The 19,275-nt window shown below is 41.2% G+C and overlaps 1 protein-coding gene across 1 annotated transcript in view; it reads left to right on the forward strand.

The window, feature by feature from the left end:
• Positions 1 to 10,418, forward strand: part of LOC308520864 (uncharacterized protein) — a gene marked incomplete at its 5' end in the record, with an annotated part of 41,840 nt that extends 31,422 nt beyond the window's left edge. Inside the window, 5 exons of the mRNA XM_081093569.1 lie at positions 729 to 921; positions 1,785 to 2,076; positions 2,529 to 2,890; positions 7,500 to 7,670; positions 9,297 to 10,418. Coding sequence (XP_080949695.1) covers positions 729 to 921; positions 1,785 to 2,076; positions 2,529 to 2,890; positions 7,500 to 7,670; positions 9,297 to 9,479 — 1,201 coding nt within the window. The 3' untranslated portion in view covers positions 9,480 to 10,418. The remainder of the gene's footprint in view (positions 1 to 728; positions 922 to 1,784; positions 2,077 to 2,528; positions 2,891 to 7,499; positions 7,671 to 9,296) is intronic.
• Positions 10,419 to 19,275: the final 8,857 nt, after the last annotated feature.

A 19,275-nucleotide genomic window follows, 5' to 3' on the forward strand; every position in this document is an offset into this window, starting at 1 on the left:
CCTTGCTCCCACAAGCTGCCTGCAAGGTGCTCCGGGAACACCTGCATGGCTGCCTGCCCTGGGGGCTGGGGGAAAGATGGGTCATGGGTAGTCACTGCTGAACCAGTGTTAAAATAGACTGAAATTAACTGCAATTTACCCTGGAAGTTTCAAGCCTTCAAATAAACTGCAGAGTTCCCAAGTATTATGTCAGACCAATTCTGCAATTGTTATCTAAGTAGAGAAATAGATTCTTGGTGCTTCCAACTTTGCCATCTTCCTAGAATCCTCACTCTAAGTTGACCTTCTTTCATTCAAAATACTTTTTTAATGCCTGTTTTCTGTCAGGCATGGGTTCAGTGAATAGGAGATGTGTGTGTATTTGCCCCGTAATAGCTATAAGATGTAACATACAATATATGATTAACACGTGAATGCATACATGATTATGAATGATGATAAATGCTATGAAGAAAAAAATACATGGCCTGGAGTGTTACTCTAGTCTAGAATCATTTTCTACAAATGAATTCCCACAAGCATATACTTCCTCTGAAGTCTCTTTTTGTTTTAATCTTTCCCTTCTACCTATGTCATTTAGAATTTATTTTGTGTGTGTGTGTGTGTGTGTGTGTGTGTGTGTGTGTGTGTGTGTGTGTATTGCATAGTAGGTTCAGGCCGCTATCATCCTGAGTTTTATTAAAAGCTAAACTTGATTTTTGTTTTCCTCTTCCAATAACACATACCAGATTTGGCCACACCCCAGTGCAAGAAAGACTCAGCTGCCTGGCCAAGGAAAACTCTATCTATGTTGTGGCAAATATTGGGGACAAGAAGCCATGCAATGCCAGCAACCCCCAGTGTCCTTCTGATGGCCGTTACCAATACAACACTGATGTGGTGTTTGACTCTCAAGGAAAACTGGTGGCACGCTACCATAAGGTAGAATTTAATGCAAGTAGTTACTAAATGTGTAACAAATTAAAGTGGTCAATAGGGAGAAATCCTTATTATTGATAAGAAGCATACTTTAGAAGCTGAGTAGCGACAAAGCAGAGACAGTAAAGATTAGGTGTGTGTGCATTTAGGAACAGGAGTGTGTTGTTGGGAGTGTGTGAGAATCAGTAGGACCTACCTGCATTGAAATATATGTCATCTTTTGGACTTTCTCCTTTTAACGACATGCTTTGGCAATGGCTCAAGGCTAGAATGAAAAAACACTTACCAGATAGACTTGGTTTTAACAAGAAGGAAGCAAAGAAAGTCCTTTATCCTCAGAAAATAGATGCATTCTTGGCAAATATGCATTATCTATTTCACTTTTACCTATTGTAAGATTCAAGGTCTTAAGAGATAAAGATTCCCTTTTTTTAAATATATTTTATTGATTTTTTTACAGAGAGGAAAGGAGAGGGATAGAGAGTTAGAAACATCGATGAGAGAGAAACATCGATCAGCTGCCTCCTGCACGCCCCCTACTAGGGATGTGCCCACAACCAAGGTACATGCCCTTGATCGGAATCGAACCTGGGACCCTTGAGTCCGCAGGCCGACGCTCTACCCACTGAGCCAAATGGGTTAGGGCGAGGATTCCCTTGTACATATCTAAAAATGTGGAGATTGAACCAAAGGCTCCTATTAGCCGTAGGAGTCTCAAGTTCTGCACTCTTTCCCTATGAAGCTGATGGTCGTAGATGAAATTAGCACTGCCGAATCAATGTGCACTTGTACTTTTTCAGACACAGTGACATCCAAGCAACTTCTAAAAAGAGATTTACCCCGTCTTTGTCTTCTGTTCATTGCAGCAAAACCTTTTCTTGGGTGAAGATCAATTCAATGTACCCAAGGAGCCTGAGGTTGTGACTTTCGACACCACCTTTGGAAGGTTTGGCATTTTCACATGCTTCGATATACTCTTCCACGACCCTGCTGTGGCCCTGGTGAAAGACTTCCATGTGGACACCATACTGTTTCCCACAGCGTGGATGAATGTTTTGCCACATCTGTCAGCTATTGAATTCCACTCAGCCTGGGCTATGGGCATGAAGGTCAATTTCCTTGCATCAAATATACATCACCCCTCAAAGAAAATGACAGGTAATGTATAATTGTTAAGATTTACAAGCTTAATGGAATCCAAAAAGCAAAAAAAAAAAAAAGAAAAAATTCTTTTCTAACTAATATGTACTCCTTAACACAGTGTTTTTCAACTCCTAATTTTTGTGTATCTAGCTGGTGACATGCTGTAGAATTAATCTTCATATAAATTGTTTTCAGATTTATTTAGTTTTATTCAACTTGAATAACACCCTTTTTCATTTTTTCCCCAAATTCACCACTTCTTATGTGACAACTCTTCTTGGCTTCTTGGTGTCAGACTCTATTGGATTTTTATCATCTGTTGTCCTTGGCATATTTCACTGAAGTTAGTAAAAATACTAGTATATACCTTAGAGGAAGTAAAATGTTAGTGTGAGTTTAAAATAGTAACAACTGTTATTATTTTCACTTTTCTGTTTCAAATGTGATTTCCAACTTATCGCTTCCAGGAAGTGGCATCTATGCACCTGATTCTCCAAGAGCATTTCATTATGATATGAAGACAGAGAAGGGAAAACTCCTTCTCTCACGATTAGATTCCCACCCAAAGCACCCAGTCATGGTGAATTGGACTTCTTATGCTAGTGGAATAGAAGCATTCTCAATGAGAAACAAGGAGTTTAAGGGCACTGTCTTTTTTGATGAATACACCTTCTTGGAGCTCAGAGGAGTCACAGGAAATTATACAGTTTGTCAGAAAGATCTCTGTTGTCATCTAAGCTACAAGATGTCTGAGAAGAGAGCAGATGAAGTGTATGCCCTAGGGGCATTTGATGGACTACATACTGTTGAAGGGAACTACCATTTACAGGTAACGTTTATCTGGGTGGCAGTGGAGTTACCAGATAAAATATAAGATACCCAGTTCAATTTGAATTTCAGGTAAATAATGAATTGGTTTTGGTATAAGTGTGTCCAACTTTGGGGGATATGTGTACTAAAAATTTTGTTGTTTGTCTGAAATTCAAATTTAGTTAAGCATTGCCAACTTGCAATTGTCAATGTCAGCCTAATATTAAACTGATTGGAAAAAGGCAGAACATTTATTTTGCAGTACCAATGTTTGAAATGATATAATAGTCACATTAGAGACAATTTTAATGGGTAAGTAATGTCTGATATTTCTTACCTGAACAAAGTTAGCCATTTTCCCAATATGTTCACTAATGCCTATTTTGTTGAATACAGCTTAACAGTAAGTATGTCCTGGAGACATATGAAGTTGATATCTCAGATGTACAGTGAAATAGTTTATTGCTGAAAAGATTCAGCTATGAAGCAGGAACTATAATAGTCTTATGTGATGGGACTCCTAAAAAAATCAGACTTTTTGTTCTTCCCATTCTGGTCTTATCATTCATGATCTGGTCTCCAATCCTTTTTTGCCCAGATTATTGCAATATCCTGAGACTGAACGCCCTTTGAGTGATGGAACTGCCCCCATGGTGTAACATTTTGTTTGCTGTGTGATAGGCACTCTACAATGTTTGTTCATTTTGACAAAAAATTATCAAGTGCCTACTACATACCAGGTATATATTCTGTGTTTATTATATGAAAACTAGAGGCCTGGTGCATGAAATTCGTGCACAGGTAGGGTCCCTAGGCCTGGCCGGCGATCAGGACCAATTGCTGGCCTGGGCCTTCTTTCATTCCATGATGCCCCCTGGTGGTCAGCGCACATTATAGTGAACAGTTGAACTCCCGAGGGGACAATTTGCATATTAGCCTTTTGTTATATAGGATGAATAAGTCTAGACCAGTGGTTCTCAACCTTCCTAATGCCGTGACCCTTTAATACAGTCCCTCATGTTATGGTGACCCCCAACCATAAAATTATTTTCATTGCTACTTCATAACTGTAATTTTGCTACTGTTATGAATCGTAATGTAAATATCTGATATGCAGGATGTATTTTCATTGTTACAAATTGAAGATAATTAAAGCATAGTGATTAATCAAAAAAACAATATGTAATTCTATATGTGTTTTCCGATGGTCTCAGGCGACCCCTGTGAAAGGGTCGTTCGACGCCCAAAGGGGTCGCGACCCACAGGTTGAGAACTGCTGGTCTAGACCCTCCTCATGAGGAATCTTCCCTGGATCCCCAAATCAGGCTAAGTACAGCTCCTTAGTATTTCTACAGCAAAATGTGCATTCTCTGTTCTATCAGATGCTAATCTGTACTGAAGTTATCTGTTCATTTCTAGGTAAAAAAGTGTGGGGGGGAACTCTAGGTGGAGTGGAGAGCATGATCAAGGGTATGAATTTGTGAGAGAACAAGGTATGCAAGGAAGAGCAAGCAGTTTGGTGTTACTAAGGCATAACCTAACAAGTCAGGACCGATGGAAGAAGAACCTAGAGCAGTGGTTCTCAACCTGTGGGTAGTGACCCCTTTGGGGGTCGAACGACCCTTTCACAGGGGTCGTCTAAGACCATCAGAAAACATTAGGAAGGTTGAGAACCACTGGTCTAGAATGTGCCAGGTTCTGGCAAGAGTGGCTGGTTGAATGTGATGCTCTGACAGAACAGAATGCATGAGGAGGAGCAAATTGAGTAGCAGTGGGCACTGCTCAGTTTTGCTTGGGCCTTGTTGGTTTTGGAGTACTTAAGGTACATTCAGCTGGGGCCATCCATGAGGTTGTTGAATATATGGGTCTGATGCTTATGGGAGACACTGTATTTAGAACTATTGTTTTGAGAATCAGCAGGATAAAGGTCTTGGTTAAACCCACAAGGCTGAATGGTGTGAAAAGGTGACTACATAGACTGTAAAGAACCATGGTCTAGGGGTGGAACCTTCAGAGCTCCAGTGTTTGAGCAGAAAATGGATAGAGAATTAGTACCTGCAAATAGGATTTAAACATAAAGGAAAACTTAAAAAGAGAACAATCATGGACAGGAAGGAAGTAGAGACCTAGGAGGAGAAAATTGTGAAGTGTGTTAATGCAATATGTTTAACATTACTGACATAAATAAGTGCAATTTTGGTAGAATTTCCTGGGCTTATAATGACACAGTGAAAGACAGATTACAGTAGGTTGAATAGTTGAAGGGAAGTAAAAATTTTGCAAGAATGAGTGGCTGATTTCCTCTTCAAAACTCTTTTTTAAAGTACATATATTTTAATTGATTTCAGAGAGGAAGGGAGAAAGAGAGAGAGATAGAAACATTGATTGGCTCCCTCCTACATGCCCCCTACTGGAATCAAGCCTGCAATCCAGGCATGTGCCATGACCTCCTGGTTCATAGGTTGACGCTCAACCACTGAGCCACGCTGGTGGGGCCCTTTTCAAAACCCTTGTCTGAGACAGGAGGAAGAGAAATGAGACAAGAACTAGACAGACACTGGCCGCAAACGCTGTTTTTGGTCTTTGTTTTACCATAAGATGAGAGAACCTTGATTATTATTAGGTCTAAAGGAAAGAGCAACAAAAAAGTTTGAAAATGTAGGACATCAGTGTTCCAAGGTACTGGAGAAAGGAGGGAAAATGGTATTGAGAAAATGCCCAACAATTAAAAATTAAACAAGCTATTTTGTAGGAAATTTATTGACATATAAATATTACCATATATTCTGTGACATTTTGACATTAATTGCACTATGTATATGGGACATATATGATATTACATTGCCATACTTTTAAAATTCAAAATTTATGAGATATAATTTTTTCTTTTTTGTGATAGATTTTTTAAGTTGGTTATAAAACAAGATAGCCATCTATTGGCTTTCTCTCTCTGTCTCTCTCTCTCTCCCTCTCTCTCTTTCTCTCTCTCTCTGTCTGTCTTTTCCTTTCCCCCCTCAACCTTGTCCTGCCTTTCTGTCTCCCCCAGAGTCTTGGCTCCACTGGAGAGAGAAGTGGTAAGTCCCTTCTCGGTGTGAGGACTGTCAAGTAAACAAAGCCCTCTGTTATTTTGCTGGGCCGTGTGCCCTTGACAAAACCACTGGTACCTGACAGGTTTTGGAATTTAAAATTCTCAATTTAGTAGTTTTTTCAGATATAGGGTGACACCTTAGGATTACTGAAAACTGACTGAGAGCTCTGAGCACGTGGGTAATCCTTGCCTTTCCAAGCTGCACAGTAGGGTGATTTAACTCAGCCTTTGGTTAGGGGAATCCCTCAGGTGAGTATCTGTAGAGACTTCCTGCTGGGTTGGTCAGGTTTTTCAAGATTTAAAACCCTTCTAACGCAGGATGACCAAGTAAATGTAAAGTTCAAGTAAGCAAGGAATCTTGTTTTTTTTAAAAAATGTATTTTATTGATTTTTTACAGAGAGGAAGGGAGAGGGATAGAGAGTTAGAAACATCGATGAGAGGGAAACACCGATCAGCTGCCTCCTGCACACTCCCCACTGGGGATGTGCCCGCAACCAAAGTACATGCCCTTGACTGGAATCGAGCCTGGGACTCTTCAGTCCGCAGGCCGACACTCTATCCACCGAGCCAAACCGGTTAGGAATCTGTTTTTTAAAATGTAAGTATGTCCCTTGTGATATTTGGGACATTCTCATGTTAAAAACTATTTTTACTGTTTTTAACTTATCTGAAATTAATTTAACTGGAACTCCTGTCTAGCACCTGTATTCCTGAAGGGTAAATGCCTTGCTGGCAGTGCTTAATCAAGTGGGAGAAATGACCGCACGGGGTGGGATTGTGGTAAAGTCAGATGATCCCAACATTTGGCATGATTAATTCATGCAATCCCCTTCAACCACGTCCTTTAAAACCTCCATCTAAAGGTCATCTGCGTTACCCTCTCTGAAAATAAATGCCCGTCTTTCACTGGAATAGGGGAGGGGCAGTTGCCCATCCGTGGTGGGGACTCAGTATCTGTGGCACCTTTAACAACTTCCCACCAATTTTCCTTACTTTAGCCACCACATCTTTAACAGCTGCTGAGGTACTGAGGCAGCAGGAGTGGAATCTCTCGAGTATTCTGCAGTGTAGTCAGGGTTGATTCTTGGCTTTCCTCACTACCAATTTAGGACTTGGCGTTCTTAGATCAGCTAACTCAGTTACGACTTTGGCATTAACATCCCTGCTTCTAAAATTGTGCCATGGTCTATCCTCCTGGACCCCTATCCTTCTAGACTTATATCTTAAAAACATTAATGTTAGTTTTAATAGGATTTCAAGGGAACAAAAAGAAGCATGTATTCTACCTTTATCATAAAGTTATTTGTATCCCATCTTAACACACTGTCCTAAATGCTTTCTGTTTAACTTCAAAAGAAGACATCCTTTTGTTTTTTTTCCATTGCTAGTTGTATTAGCTATTCAGCAATGAACTGGATTAATCAATTGAGGAAATAATATTATTTTTCCAAACAAAGGAACCCGGGCATTTTTTTTCAGGGTCAGGAGAGTGTTTCTATTGGCTTGCCTAGGAATTAATGGTTTGCCTTTACGTTCTAGATTTGCACTCTGCTGAAGTGTAAAACAACGAGCTTACACACTTGTGGTCACGCAGTTGAAACTGCTTCTACCAGGTTTGAAATGTTCTCCCTCAGTGGCACATTTGGAACCCAGTATGTCTTTCCTGAGGTGCTGCTGAGTGAAATTCAGCTTGCACCTGGAGAATTTCAGGTAAGAATCTCTGCTTAATATTGACAACTCATTTCATGTAAGAGGAAGCACTTTTTGAGTACAAAACCTATCCAAGTGCTTACAATCATAAAAATCTCTATTTGAAAAGGGTAAAATTGTCCTTAGGGCTAAGGAAAGACACTGAGCAGGCTGTGTTTTTAAAAATATATATTTTTTATTGATTTCAGAGAGGAAGAGAGAGGGAGAGAGAGTTAGAAACATCAATGATGAGAGAGATTCATTGATAGGCTCACCTCACACTGGGGATTGAGCCCGCAACCAGGGCATGTGCCCTGACTGGGAATCAATCCATGACCTGCTGGTTCATAAGTCGATGCTCAACCACTGCAGGCACATCCCACTGGGGATGTGCCTGCAACCAAGGTACGTGCCCTTGACTGGAATCGAGCCTGGGACTCTTCAGTCCGCAGGCCGACACTCTATCCACCGAGCCAAACCGGTTAGGAATCTGTTTTTTAAAATGTAAGTATGTCCCTTGTGATATTTGGGACATTCTCATGTTAAAAACTATTTTTACTGTTTTTAACTTATCTGAAATTAATTTAACTGGAACTCCTGTCTAGCACCTGTATTCCTGAAGGGTAAATGCCTTGCTGGCAGTGCTTAGTCAAGTGGGAGAAATGACCTCACGGGGTGGGGTTGTGGTAAAGTCAGATGATCCCAACATTTGGCATGATTAACTCATGCCATCCCCTTCAACCACGTCATTTAAAACCTCCAACCACGGCCAGGCTGCATTTTTTATCTGGAAAGCCTTAATATAAGAATTAGTGTGTTCTTAAGATTAAAGAAACATACTGTTGTGGGAACTGCAGGGACAAGGCTGGGCTGTGTAAGGTAGAAAGAAGATTTGAAGAGTTTCAGGACTAATCCCACCAGAAAAAAGCCCCTTGGCATCACTGAGCAGTGATGGCTGAGGGTAGTTAAAAGGAATCCCTCTCATGATGTGGGCGAAGGTCCCATGTGATCATAGGAGAAAAGGAAAGAATGCAAAGCCAAGGAGAGAGAATGTCAGTGGCTGATGTTGGTAAGAAAGTAGAGTCGTTTTTTTAAATGTGTTTTTAGAGGCTAGAAATAATCCATATTGCCCAAGCACTCTGCCCAGCCCCATTTTTCTACTGGCTTTTCCTGCAAGTTCTGTTCTCACTCCTTTCTCCTGGTAGAAACAGCTACCGTGGGGAGCTGGGGAAAATGGGCAGGTTAGGGAGCTGTGGTGAGTGATTGACAGGCTTGATAGAGATTCAGCTGAAATCCCTCAGTCAGTCAATCCCTTCTAATCCTTCACGGAGTCTTAATCTTGTCTGAGAGGACTAGATTTCTCTTATATATTCCCAAATCCACTGTTTTATGTCTACTAACTTATGGGATGTTTCCTCAGGTAAATAAATGATAAGTTATTGATTACGGGCATTTCAATAATAAATGAATCAGTGCCAGTTCCCATGGCTCCAACTTTTCTTCTGTATCATTTCAAATATTTCTGATAGAACAGAATCTGGCCATTATATTTATTGTTCCCTTGTCCAGTTGTACTGATTTTAAAAGTGTGTTGTGGGTTGTAGAACTTAAAGTTAGACCCAGTCAACTTCTTTGTGTTTTAATTAGGTGTTGAGTGATGGACGCTTGCGGAGCCTGAAGCCACCATCTGGACCTGTCTTGACAGTAACTCTGTTTGGGAGGGTGTATGAGAAGGACCACACATCCAATGCTTCCTCAGGCTTCATGGCATACACACTAACAATAATGCTCATAGTTATAACACCTATACTATACTCACTAAGTTGGTAGAATTTTTACATTTTCTTTATTTTATCTTGAATAATTTAAAAAATGATGGATGGATGCATGCATGGATGGATGGATAGAAAAGAAAGATGGGTCTGGTATACCTAAATATGTATATATTTAGATACCACCCCCAAATCCATTCCAGACCATATAGATCATATATATAATGACAGCATTTTAGAAAGGTAAATTCTATAAAATGAGGATAACAGTTATACCGACCTTTTAGGTTTTTTCTGGTGAGATTGTTTCAATGGTTCAGCCAACCTGCATATTTCAATTAGAAAATTAATGAATTCAACATCAGCTAATTGTCTTTGACCTGGTATCTAGCACTGAAGCATCCCAGAAGGCAGCTGAGCTTACATCTAGTGGGCCTTCATGTTTTTGTTTTTCATTGGTGACTTACTGCCTATTTACTGCTTATCTTGTCAGCCCATAAGCATATTAATAGGGTGGCGCTAGTGCACTTACCAAATCTGACCTGCTACCTGTTTTTGTGTGGCCTGTGAGCTATGAAAGGTTTTTATGTTTCTAAATGGTTGAAAAAGAAAAATCAAAAGAAGAAGACTATTTTGTGACACATGATAATTATGTGAAATTCCAATTTTATTCTCCACAGCTAAACTTTTATTGAATCCTAGAGGCCCCATACACGAAATTTGTAGGTCGTCTGGAAGGTCATTTAGCTGTCCAGTCTAATTAGCATATTATGCTTTTATTATTATAGACAGTCTCGTTCATTTGTTTAGGTGTTGTTGATGGTTGTTTTCATGTTACAATGATGGAATCGAATAATTGTGACAAAGGCCATAGAGCCAGAAAAGCTAAAAATATTTGTTGCCTGGTTCTTTACAGAAAAAGTTTGCTGCCTCCTGCTCTAAAGCATTAAATAACAATGGATTTTAGTATTAAAAACCTGTAATACAAGTCAGTGGGAAATTGCCCTTGAGTGTTTTTTTTTACAATTCGTTCACACAAGGAGAAATAAAATATTTTTATCTGCTTTGTATTGAATTACCATCACAAAAATTACCTTGATGAACATATGAACAAATATGCTAAATAAACTAATACCCCAAACAAGTGAACATAATTTTTATAAGCATAATTGGCATTTATTTCCTACATGATGTCATCTCATAAAGTCTTTTGTTGCATTTGGTAAGTTCTAAAATTCTTGTGAGAAATCATACTATTTTCATTTTCATACTAAATCATACTATTTTCAATTTTTTCCTGGAGATCAACTAAGAACTGCTCATCTGAATATACAACCTGATATTTTTTCTGTGACTAACTTATTAGCTTTTCTTAGAATGAATTTACTTAAAATTCACTTCTTCAAGTGAATTTTATTAAATATTGCAGCAGTGAATTTACTATTAAAAGTGGCACTGCCCTAGTCAGTTTGGCTCAGTGGATAGAGTGTCGGCCTGCAGACTGAAGGGTCCCAGGTTTCATTCCGGTCAAGGGCACATGCCTGGGTTGGAGGCTTGATCCCCAGTAGGGGGCGTGCAGGAAGCAGCCAATCAATGATTCTCTTTCATCATTGATGTTTCTCTCCTTCTCCCTTCCTCTCTGATATCAATAAAAATTTTTTTTAAAAAAAGTGGCACTTAGTACACTCAAACCCAGCTCGATTACTTTCTCAGTCTGGATTTTTTAATGCATATATTTGTATTTTATGATAATCTTGATGTGCTTTTTAACTGTAATTTTAATTTCTTCTGCTTAAATCATTTGTGATGCTCATTTGATACAAACAACACAATTCAAAGAAAGACCAATGCTCAAATGCAATTGTTAAATCAATCTTTTTATACTTTGATGAATCAAATCATCCAGAGAGCAATTTTGACACTTCCACCTTTCTTTTTTTAATTATTAAATCTTTATTGTTCAGATTATTACATGTGTTCCTCTCTTTTCCCCCCATAACTACCCTCCACCCAGTTCCTACCCCACCCTCCACCCTCACTCCCCACCCACTGTCCTCATTCATAGGTGCGTGATTTTTGTCCAGTCTCTTCTTGCATCCCCCACACCCCTTTCCCCCCCAAGAATAGTCAGTCCACTCCCTTTCTATGCCCCTGATTCTATTATAATCACCAGTTCATTCTGTTCATCAGATTATTCACTTGATTTTCAGATTCACTTGTTGATAGATGTGTACTTGTTGTTCCTAATTTCTATCTTTACCTTTTTTCTTCTTCTTCCTCTTCTTAAAGGATACCTTTCAGCATTTCATATAATACTGGTTTGGTGGTGATGAACTCCTTTAGCTTTTTCTTATCTGTGAAGCTCTTTATCTGACCTTCAATTCTGAATGATAGCTTTGCTGGATAAAATAATCTTGGTTGTAGGTTCTTGGCATTCATCACTTTGAATATTTCTTGCCACTCCCTTCTGGCCTGCAAAGTTTCTGTTGAGAAACCAGCTGACAGTCGTATGGGTACTCCCTTGTAGGTAACTAAGTTTCTTTCTCTTGCTGCTTTTAAGAGTCTCTCTTTGTCTTTTGCTCTTGGCATTTTAATGATGATGTGTCTTGGTGTGGTCCTCTTTGGATTCCTTTTGTTTGGGGTTCTCTGCACTTCTTGGACTTGTAAGTCTATTTCTTTCACCAGGTAGGGGAAGTTTTCTGTCATTATTTCTTCAAATAGGTTTTCAATATCTTGCTCTCTCTCTTCTTCTGGCACCCCTATAATTCGGATGTTGGTACGCTTGAAGCTGTCCCAGAGACTTCTTACGCTATCTTCGTATTTTTGGATTCTTTTTTCATTTTGCTTTTCTGGTTGGGTGTTTTTTGCTTCTTTGTATTTCAAATCATTGACTTGATTCTTGCGATCCTCTAGTCTGCTGTTGGGAGTCTGTATAATATTCTTTATTTCAGTCATTGTATGCTTAATTTCCAGTTAGTCCTTTATCATAACCTTGAGAGTCTGACTAGATTTCTTGAGGACCTTACTACATTTATCGGCGGTCTCACCAGTTTTTTCGAGGGTCTTACTAAATTTATCGGTGGCTTCTAGTAAGTTCTTGAAACACCTTAAAAGTGTGGTTTTGAACTCTATATCCAGCAGTTTTCTTTCCTCCATTTCTGTCATTTATATCCTGTTTCTTTGTCTCTGCATTTTTTATGCTTCCCTGTGTTGATAAGTGGTTTTCTGTGCTAAGTGACCTCTAGGGCCCAGTGGTTCAGCCTTCCCAATTACCTGAGGAAGACACTCTTGGTGCACCCCCTTGTGGTCTTTGTGCACAGTCTTGTTGTAGTTAAGCCTTGATTGTTGTAGGTAAAACTGGGAGGGATTGACCTCCAGGCCAATTGGCTGTGAGAATCAGCTGTGTCTGCAGTGGGAGAACTTCTGTCCTGGATCTCTAGGGAGGTGCTAATCTAGCCTCTGCCTAAGGCTATCCAGCAAACGCCTCCTTGCAAGGCTTGGGCGGGGCGGGTCCCAGGGTATCAACAGGGCAGGCAGATCGAGCAGTTATGGTTGCTCTCAGTCGTGCCTTCAGAGGCCCCGCTTCTCAGTGTCCCAGAAATTGCTGCAAGTACCTCTGAGAGAAAGCTGCCCTCGAGTTCCGACCGATGCCAGACAGTCCTGCTTCTCCCGTATGAGTCTGGGTCCCCAGAGACTAGCCCAGAACTGGAGCTCAGAGTCTGAAACTCCCTCCCGATTGAAAAAGACAACTGCGCCCTCAGCCGCCAGCCTGCTTCGCGTGCGCCTCTGTACCTTAGTATTTTACTTCCCCACTGCACCTCCTCTGAGTCTCGGTATGCTTTTCTCTTTCCTTCTAGTTGTAGAATTTCCACTCAGCCAGCCTTCCTGTGGTTCTGGGTGATGTCTGTTCCGTCTTTTAGTTGTATTTTTGAAGTGGTTGTGCGAGTCAGCAAACTCCAGTGTTTACCTATGCCGCCATCTTGGTTTCTCCCACTTACACCTTTAAAGATTACAACTTTTGTTATCAATTTCTTGATGATGTAACACACACACACACACACACACACAGGCATATGCATTGGTAACCAACTTCCAAGATGACCCCTAGTTATCCTCACCTCCAGGCTCCATGACGAGAGTATGTTTAAATATTCTGCTATTAGCCTTGTAAATTACAATAAGTCTGAATTCATTACCACTTTTATTACAACACATATCTCTAATGTAGTTCTTCTTAAACGTTTTCAGTGATTTTGTTTGCTCTGTTATCCTATGTAATAAAAGGCTAATATGCAAATTGTCCCCTCTACAAGGAGTTCAACGGGGAGTTTGACCAGGGGACAGGGCTGGCCAGCCAACTGCCCACAGCCCTTCCCCCCGGCCGGCCCAATTGGCCCCGATCAGGGAGGTCTGGCCAGACCCCACCTGTGCACAAATTCATGCACCAGGCCTCTAGTAAGACAATCACTTGGCTCTTTTTTTTTTCTTTATGTAAATAGTTTGTTTATTCTAAACAGCAACACTGAAAAAATGCCATATAAACACAGAGGAAGTGATGCAGAAACAAAAGGCTGGTTGACTTTGGATCTGAGGATCACAGCAACACAACCCAGGTTCTGCGGAGAGAAGGACAGAGGTGTGGGGGAAGGGGACAGGCTGGTTTCTTTTTCAGACAGCCAGCTGGAGGGTATGTGTAGCTCTGCCAGTGGGAAGCATGCCTGCACCCATGAGCAAAGGGAACTAGTTCCTCAGGGACTGATAGAAGTATAAAAGTTCATAATTTTACAGCAGTTGAAATCCTGATCTCAATACTATCTAATAATAGAGAAACATGGTAATTAACTGTAACTTTGCTGCCCTTCCCATTGGCTAATCAGCGAGATATGCAAATTAACTGCCAACCAAGATGGTGGCCGGCAGCCACGCAGCTGAAGCGAACAGGAGGCTTGTTTGCTCCAGTGACAGAGGAAGCCAAGGTTCCCCGCCTGCCTCAGCCCAGCTCTGAGCTCCAGATGCAACAATGTTGCAATTATAGAAGCTAAACAAACCCAGAAACCTGCTTTTAGCTGCCAGCGGGCTCAGAGTTTAGAGCGCCAGTGATGGCAACAGAGTTTCAATTATAGAAGCTAAACAAACCCAGATACCTGCTTTCAGCCAGCCACAGCCTCAGAGCTGGAGCCAGCTCTCAGCTCCAGTGACAGCTATAGAAGGTAAATAAATCCCAGAATAAGAAAAAAAAGAGGCTGGGAGCTTCAGTTGCCCGCCAGCCTGAAAACGGCTCTCAGCCCCTCACCCAGACTGACCAGGCACCCCAGTGGGGACCCCCACCCTGAAGGGGGTGTGACCAGTTGCAAACAGCCATCATCCCCTCATCCAGGCTGGCCAGGCATCCAAGTGGGACCCCTACCCTGATCCGGGACACCCTTCAGGGCAAACCAGCCAGCCCCACCCGTGCACCAGGCCTCTATCCTATATAGTAAAAGGGTAATATGCAAACTGACCCTAACAACAGAAAGACTGGGAATGACTGGTCACTATGACACACACTGACCACCAGTGGGCAGACGCTCAATGCAGGAGCTGCCCTCTGGTGGTCAGTTGCTCTCACAGCGGGGAGTTCTGCTCAGTTACAAGCCAGGCTGATGGCTGCCAGTACAGCGGTGGTGGTGGGAGCCTCTCCTGCCTCCTCCGCAGCACTAAGGATGTCCAACTGCAGCTTAGGTCTGCTCCCCGCTGGCAAGTGGGCATCCCCCGAGGGGTCCCAGACTGCGAGAGGGCACAGGCCGGGCTGAGGGGCCCCTTACCCCGAGTGCACAAATTTTTGTGCACCGGGCCTCTAGTATTAAAATAAAAGCAAGTTTTACATAACAATCAAAATACAAAAGACTGAAGGAAGAGACCCTATATGGAAAACTGAGCATTCAGCAAGTGGAGAATTGTGTATAGTGGTGGGAATGGGAAATTGCGCCCGCCCACCTCTCCTTGGTGACTAGTAATTGTATAGAGCAACATTAGATCTGCAAATCACTTGGCTCTTTACCTAATATTGTAATTTTATGTGTGTGTATTTTTTTTCCTTCTTTCAAGATTTTATTTTTAAGTTTGTCTAGGATTTTATTTAGGTTGATGAATTTACATAAAATAGTTTGACTATAACCCCTGGGTTTTGCTGAATAAAATAAATGCATCACTTTATTTAAAAAGATTCTCTCTTTCTCTTTAATCTTTTGCATTTTAATCACTATTTGTCTTGTTTGGGACTCTGCACTTTCTGGGTTTGTATGTTTATTTTCTTCACCAGTTTAGGAAAGTTTTCTGTCATTATTTTTTCAAATAGGTTTTTAATTTCTTGCTCTGTTCTTTCATTTGGGACATGTTTCTCTTTCTCCTAATTTTGGCAGCCTCCCTGGTTTGTTTTTATGTGTTATGCAGGCCTGGTGCCTCTCCCAAGCTTGGTAAAGTGGCTGAATGTAGTAGATGTCAGAGTCCAAGACATCTATTCACCTGAGCTGGGCCCTCCAGGTGCCCCCTCCCTGCATGGGCTGTGTATACTCTCCTATTGTGGTTGAAACTTGATTACTGTTGGCATGTTAATGGGAGGGATTTATCCCCAGGCCACTCAGCTGCAAAAACTGACTGAGACCATGGAGGACCAGCTGTGCAGGGACAAATCACTGGGAGCAGGACTGAATTCAGTGGGGCTCTGGTGTCTGCTGAGTTTGCCTTTTGAGTGTGTCACTTGTGGAGGTGTTTGGGTGGTGCTTCGACACGGTCTGAAACATGGTCCACTTGGTGAGCTGGATCTGGAGCTTCCTAGTAGGTGCAGACCAAGGTCAGCATCTATTCCTTGCCTCGGGCTACCCAGCATGAGTTACAAAGTGATCTGCAGATGACTGGTACTTGTGCTGGGCTTACCAGTGCAGGTGCCTAGCAGAGGCCACGCTGCAAACAAATGCCAGCTGGCGCTTGTGTCGGGCCTGGGGTCACTGAGTGAGAGGTATGGGCTCGCCGAGGCCAGATGCTGTTTGAGAGATTTTAGTAAAGTCTGAAGCTTGAGCCAAGACAGGCCACTCATATAGAAAAGCCACTGGGAGCATCTTGGGTGGACCTGCAAGTTGGGAGAGGCAGGGTCTCAGGGAATCACCAGGGCAGGGCAAACAGTGATAGCCAGGTTGATGGGGACAACTCAGACATGGCACCTGCCTGCCTGCTCTATGGGGAAAGGGCTCAGAAAAGGAACAATGGCTTCTGGTAGCACTTCTGTATGGGTGAACGCTGCACCCCAGCTCTCCGCCTGGTATCAGACAGTTCAGTTCTTCCCTGTATGCACCTTTCAAGCTGCTGCCCCAGTGCTGGAGCTCAGAGCAACTGAGTCCCTCAGTGATGATTAAAGCCAGATTTTAATTGCATCCTTGCCTTTGTAAGAGCAATATGCCACATCCCTTATAGTCAATACTAGAGGCCCAGTGCGCACGAAATCATGCATGAGTAGCTCGCTTCAGCTTGCCTCAGCTGGCTGCCCTGCCCATCGCCACTTGTAGCTTGCTGCCCCGCCCTCCACCACTCCGTAGCTCTCCACCACTAGTAGCTCTCTGCTGCTAGTAGCTGGCGCCCCGCCCCGCCCACCGCTAGAGCCATTGCTCGTTTGATGGTGATGGCATTACAGCGTGACGACCACAGGCCTTTTATTAATATAGATTGTAGCTTTAATAGTCACAGTCTTTGATAGAATGCAGGGTGAGGGCTAAGGTGTAAGTAAATGATCAATATTAAAATATATATCATTCTGGAACAAAGATTGAAGTTAGTTGGTCGTATCTGTTGATGTGGCATAGAGAATAAAAGTTTCCCTTGAGATGTTGGGAGAAGACTGTCTTCATAAAAAATGGGAAAAATTCCAGACTTAGGAGGTAAATTTAGACGAATCAATGAAAATGTGTCAACAGAAGAGTAAGCTCTTTTAATCTTTCTATTTTGAAATCAGTTCCATATGGTGGTCCAGCCACTGAAATACAGCAAGAGCTCTTATCAGGGTAAATAGCTATTTCACCACCAAACCTAGAAACTTTGAACTCCTGCCAAAGCAAGTAAGACCCACCTGTCAGCATGGTGGTAGATTACCTGATAAATAGTTAATGTTTGGGTAATGCGCTTTGTAGACATGTTGAATGGATAAACTTTGAATTGAGTTATGGAAATATGAGTATCACAAGATACTGTTTTTACAGATTACAGTGTTGATTTAACTGAAATTGATTGTGAACCAGCTCATTTTTTTCTTTCCTTTTATGACAAAATCTCATATTGCTCCATCAAAGACAATTAACTGAGGATTTATTTGCTATCACAATATGAGTGAAAATTAATTGAAAAGCCTGTCATTGTGTGTATTCAGTTTTAGCTGTAGAGATGGATTATAAAAGCATTGTAGTGAGAAAATAAAATCTGATGGCCTGAAAATTTCCCTAAGTACATATTTAATTTATTTTTAACTGAATATAAAAGTTATCTTCAGCCCAGCCGGTGTGGCTCAGTGGTTGAGCATTGACCTATGAACCAGGAGGTCATGGTTTAATTCCCAGCCAGGGCACACACTCAGGCTGCAGGCTCGATCCCCAGTGTGGAGTGTGCAGGAGGCAGCCGATCAATGGTTCTCTCATCATTGATGTTTCTATCTCCCTCTCCCTCTCTGAAATCAATAAAAATATATTTTAAAAATAAATAAATAAAAGTTATCTTTGGAGATTATTGATAAAATATACTATACTATTTTTAGTGATTAAGACAATTACAAATACTAATTTTTAAATGTTTTTAAATTACTATTAATATGTATCTCATTTGCTTAGCTTGTAATGAATAATGTTCCCTTGGTCAACTATTCATAGATAGATATTAAGTCAAGTTCTCAATAATGTATTACTTCATTTTTTCCTACCCAGCTATTTGGAGGGTCTATGGCAGAAATAAGCTATAAAGAAGGAACACACTTCATTTTAACTTTTTTCACCAAAATTCTTTTTTGTCATTAGAAGCTTGGAACTCTAGGGTCAGACAAATCTAGAATCAAATTCTACTGCTGGCCCTCAGTAGTAACTTAACACCCAATTCTCCGTTTTCTCCTTTGTAAAGCAATGATGAAAATAGCATCTGTTATTTAGAGTCCTTATGTGAATAAACTAGAGATTTTATGTATTGCCTTCAGCCCAGTGACTGGTTACAGATTTATTAAAAGTTGTTCCTCTTCCCTGTTCTCCCTTCTCTTCCTTGTTCTCCTCTTACTCCTCTTCCTTTCATGTTTGACCCTCTTCCTTCTTTTCCTCCATCTTTCCTCTCTCACCTCCTTTTCTTCCTTATTATTCTCCTTTATTATTATTATTGACAGTAACCTGGCTTACTTGAGCAGTAAATTCAGGTTCTGTCTTCAAGAGTTCCTAAGATGCAAGACAAGCTCTGAGTAGCACACTGTGGAAGATCCACTATTACAAATCCCTGCTACTCCCTTCCAGGTGGGGAATAGTGAGAGGGAAGTTACTCCTTACTGGGTCTTTCCATTCTAGGTCACTTGGGAGGAGGAAGAAGGAATCTAGAAAGAAACTCACATCCTACAAAAGTTTGCAGAATGCTGCCCTCTCTATGTCCATGTAAATATAGTACCTAGGTCAGAGATTCAAGTTCAATAAGAAATAAATATTCCAGGCCCATGGACAGCTTCTTGTCTTTTGCAAAGCTGACAATAAAAGGCATCATTGTCATTTTCTGTACTAATATACTCTGCTAATCATGAGCCACTTTAAGTAAACTCGCCAGAGACAATTTATAGACCAGAGTGAGTCTAGTTTACACAACAGGAG

This window comes from Myotis nattereri (assembly GCF_964212035.1).
Source record: "Myotis nattereri genome assembly, chromosome: 6".
NCBI lineage: Eukaryota > Metazoa > Chordata > Mammalia > Chiroptera > Vespertilionidae > Myotis > Myotis nattereri.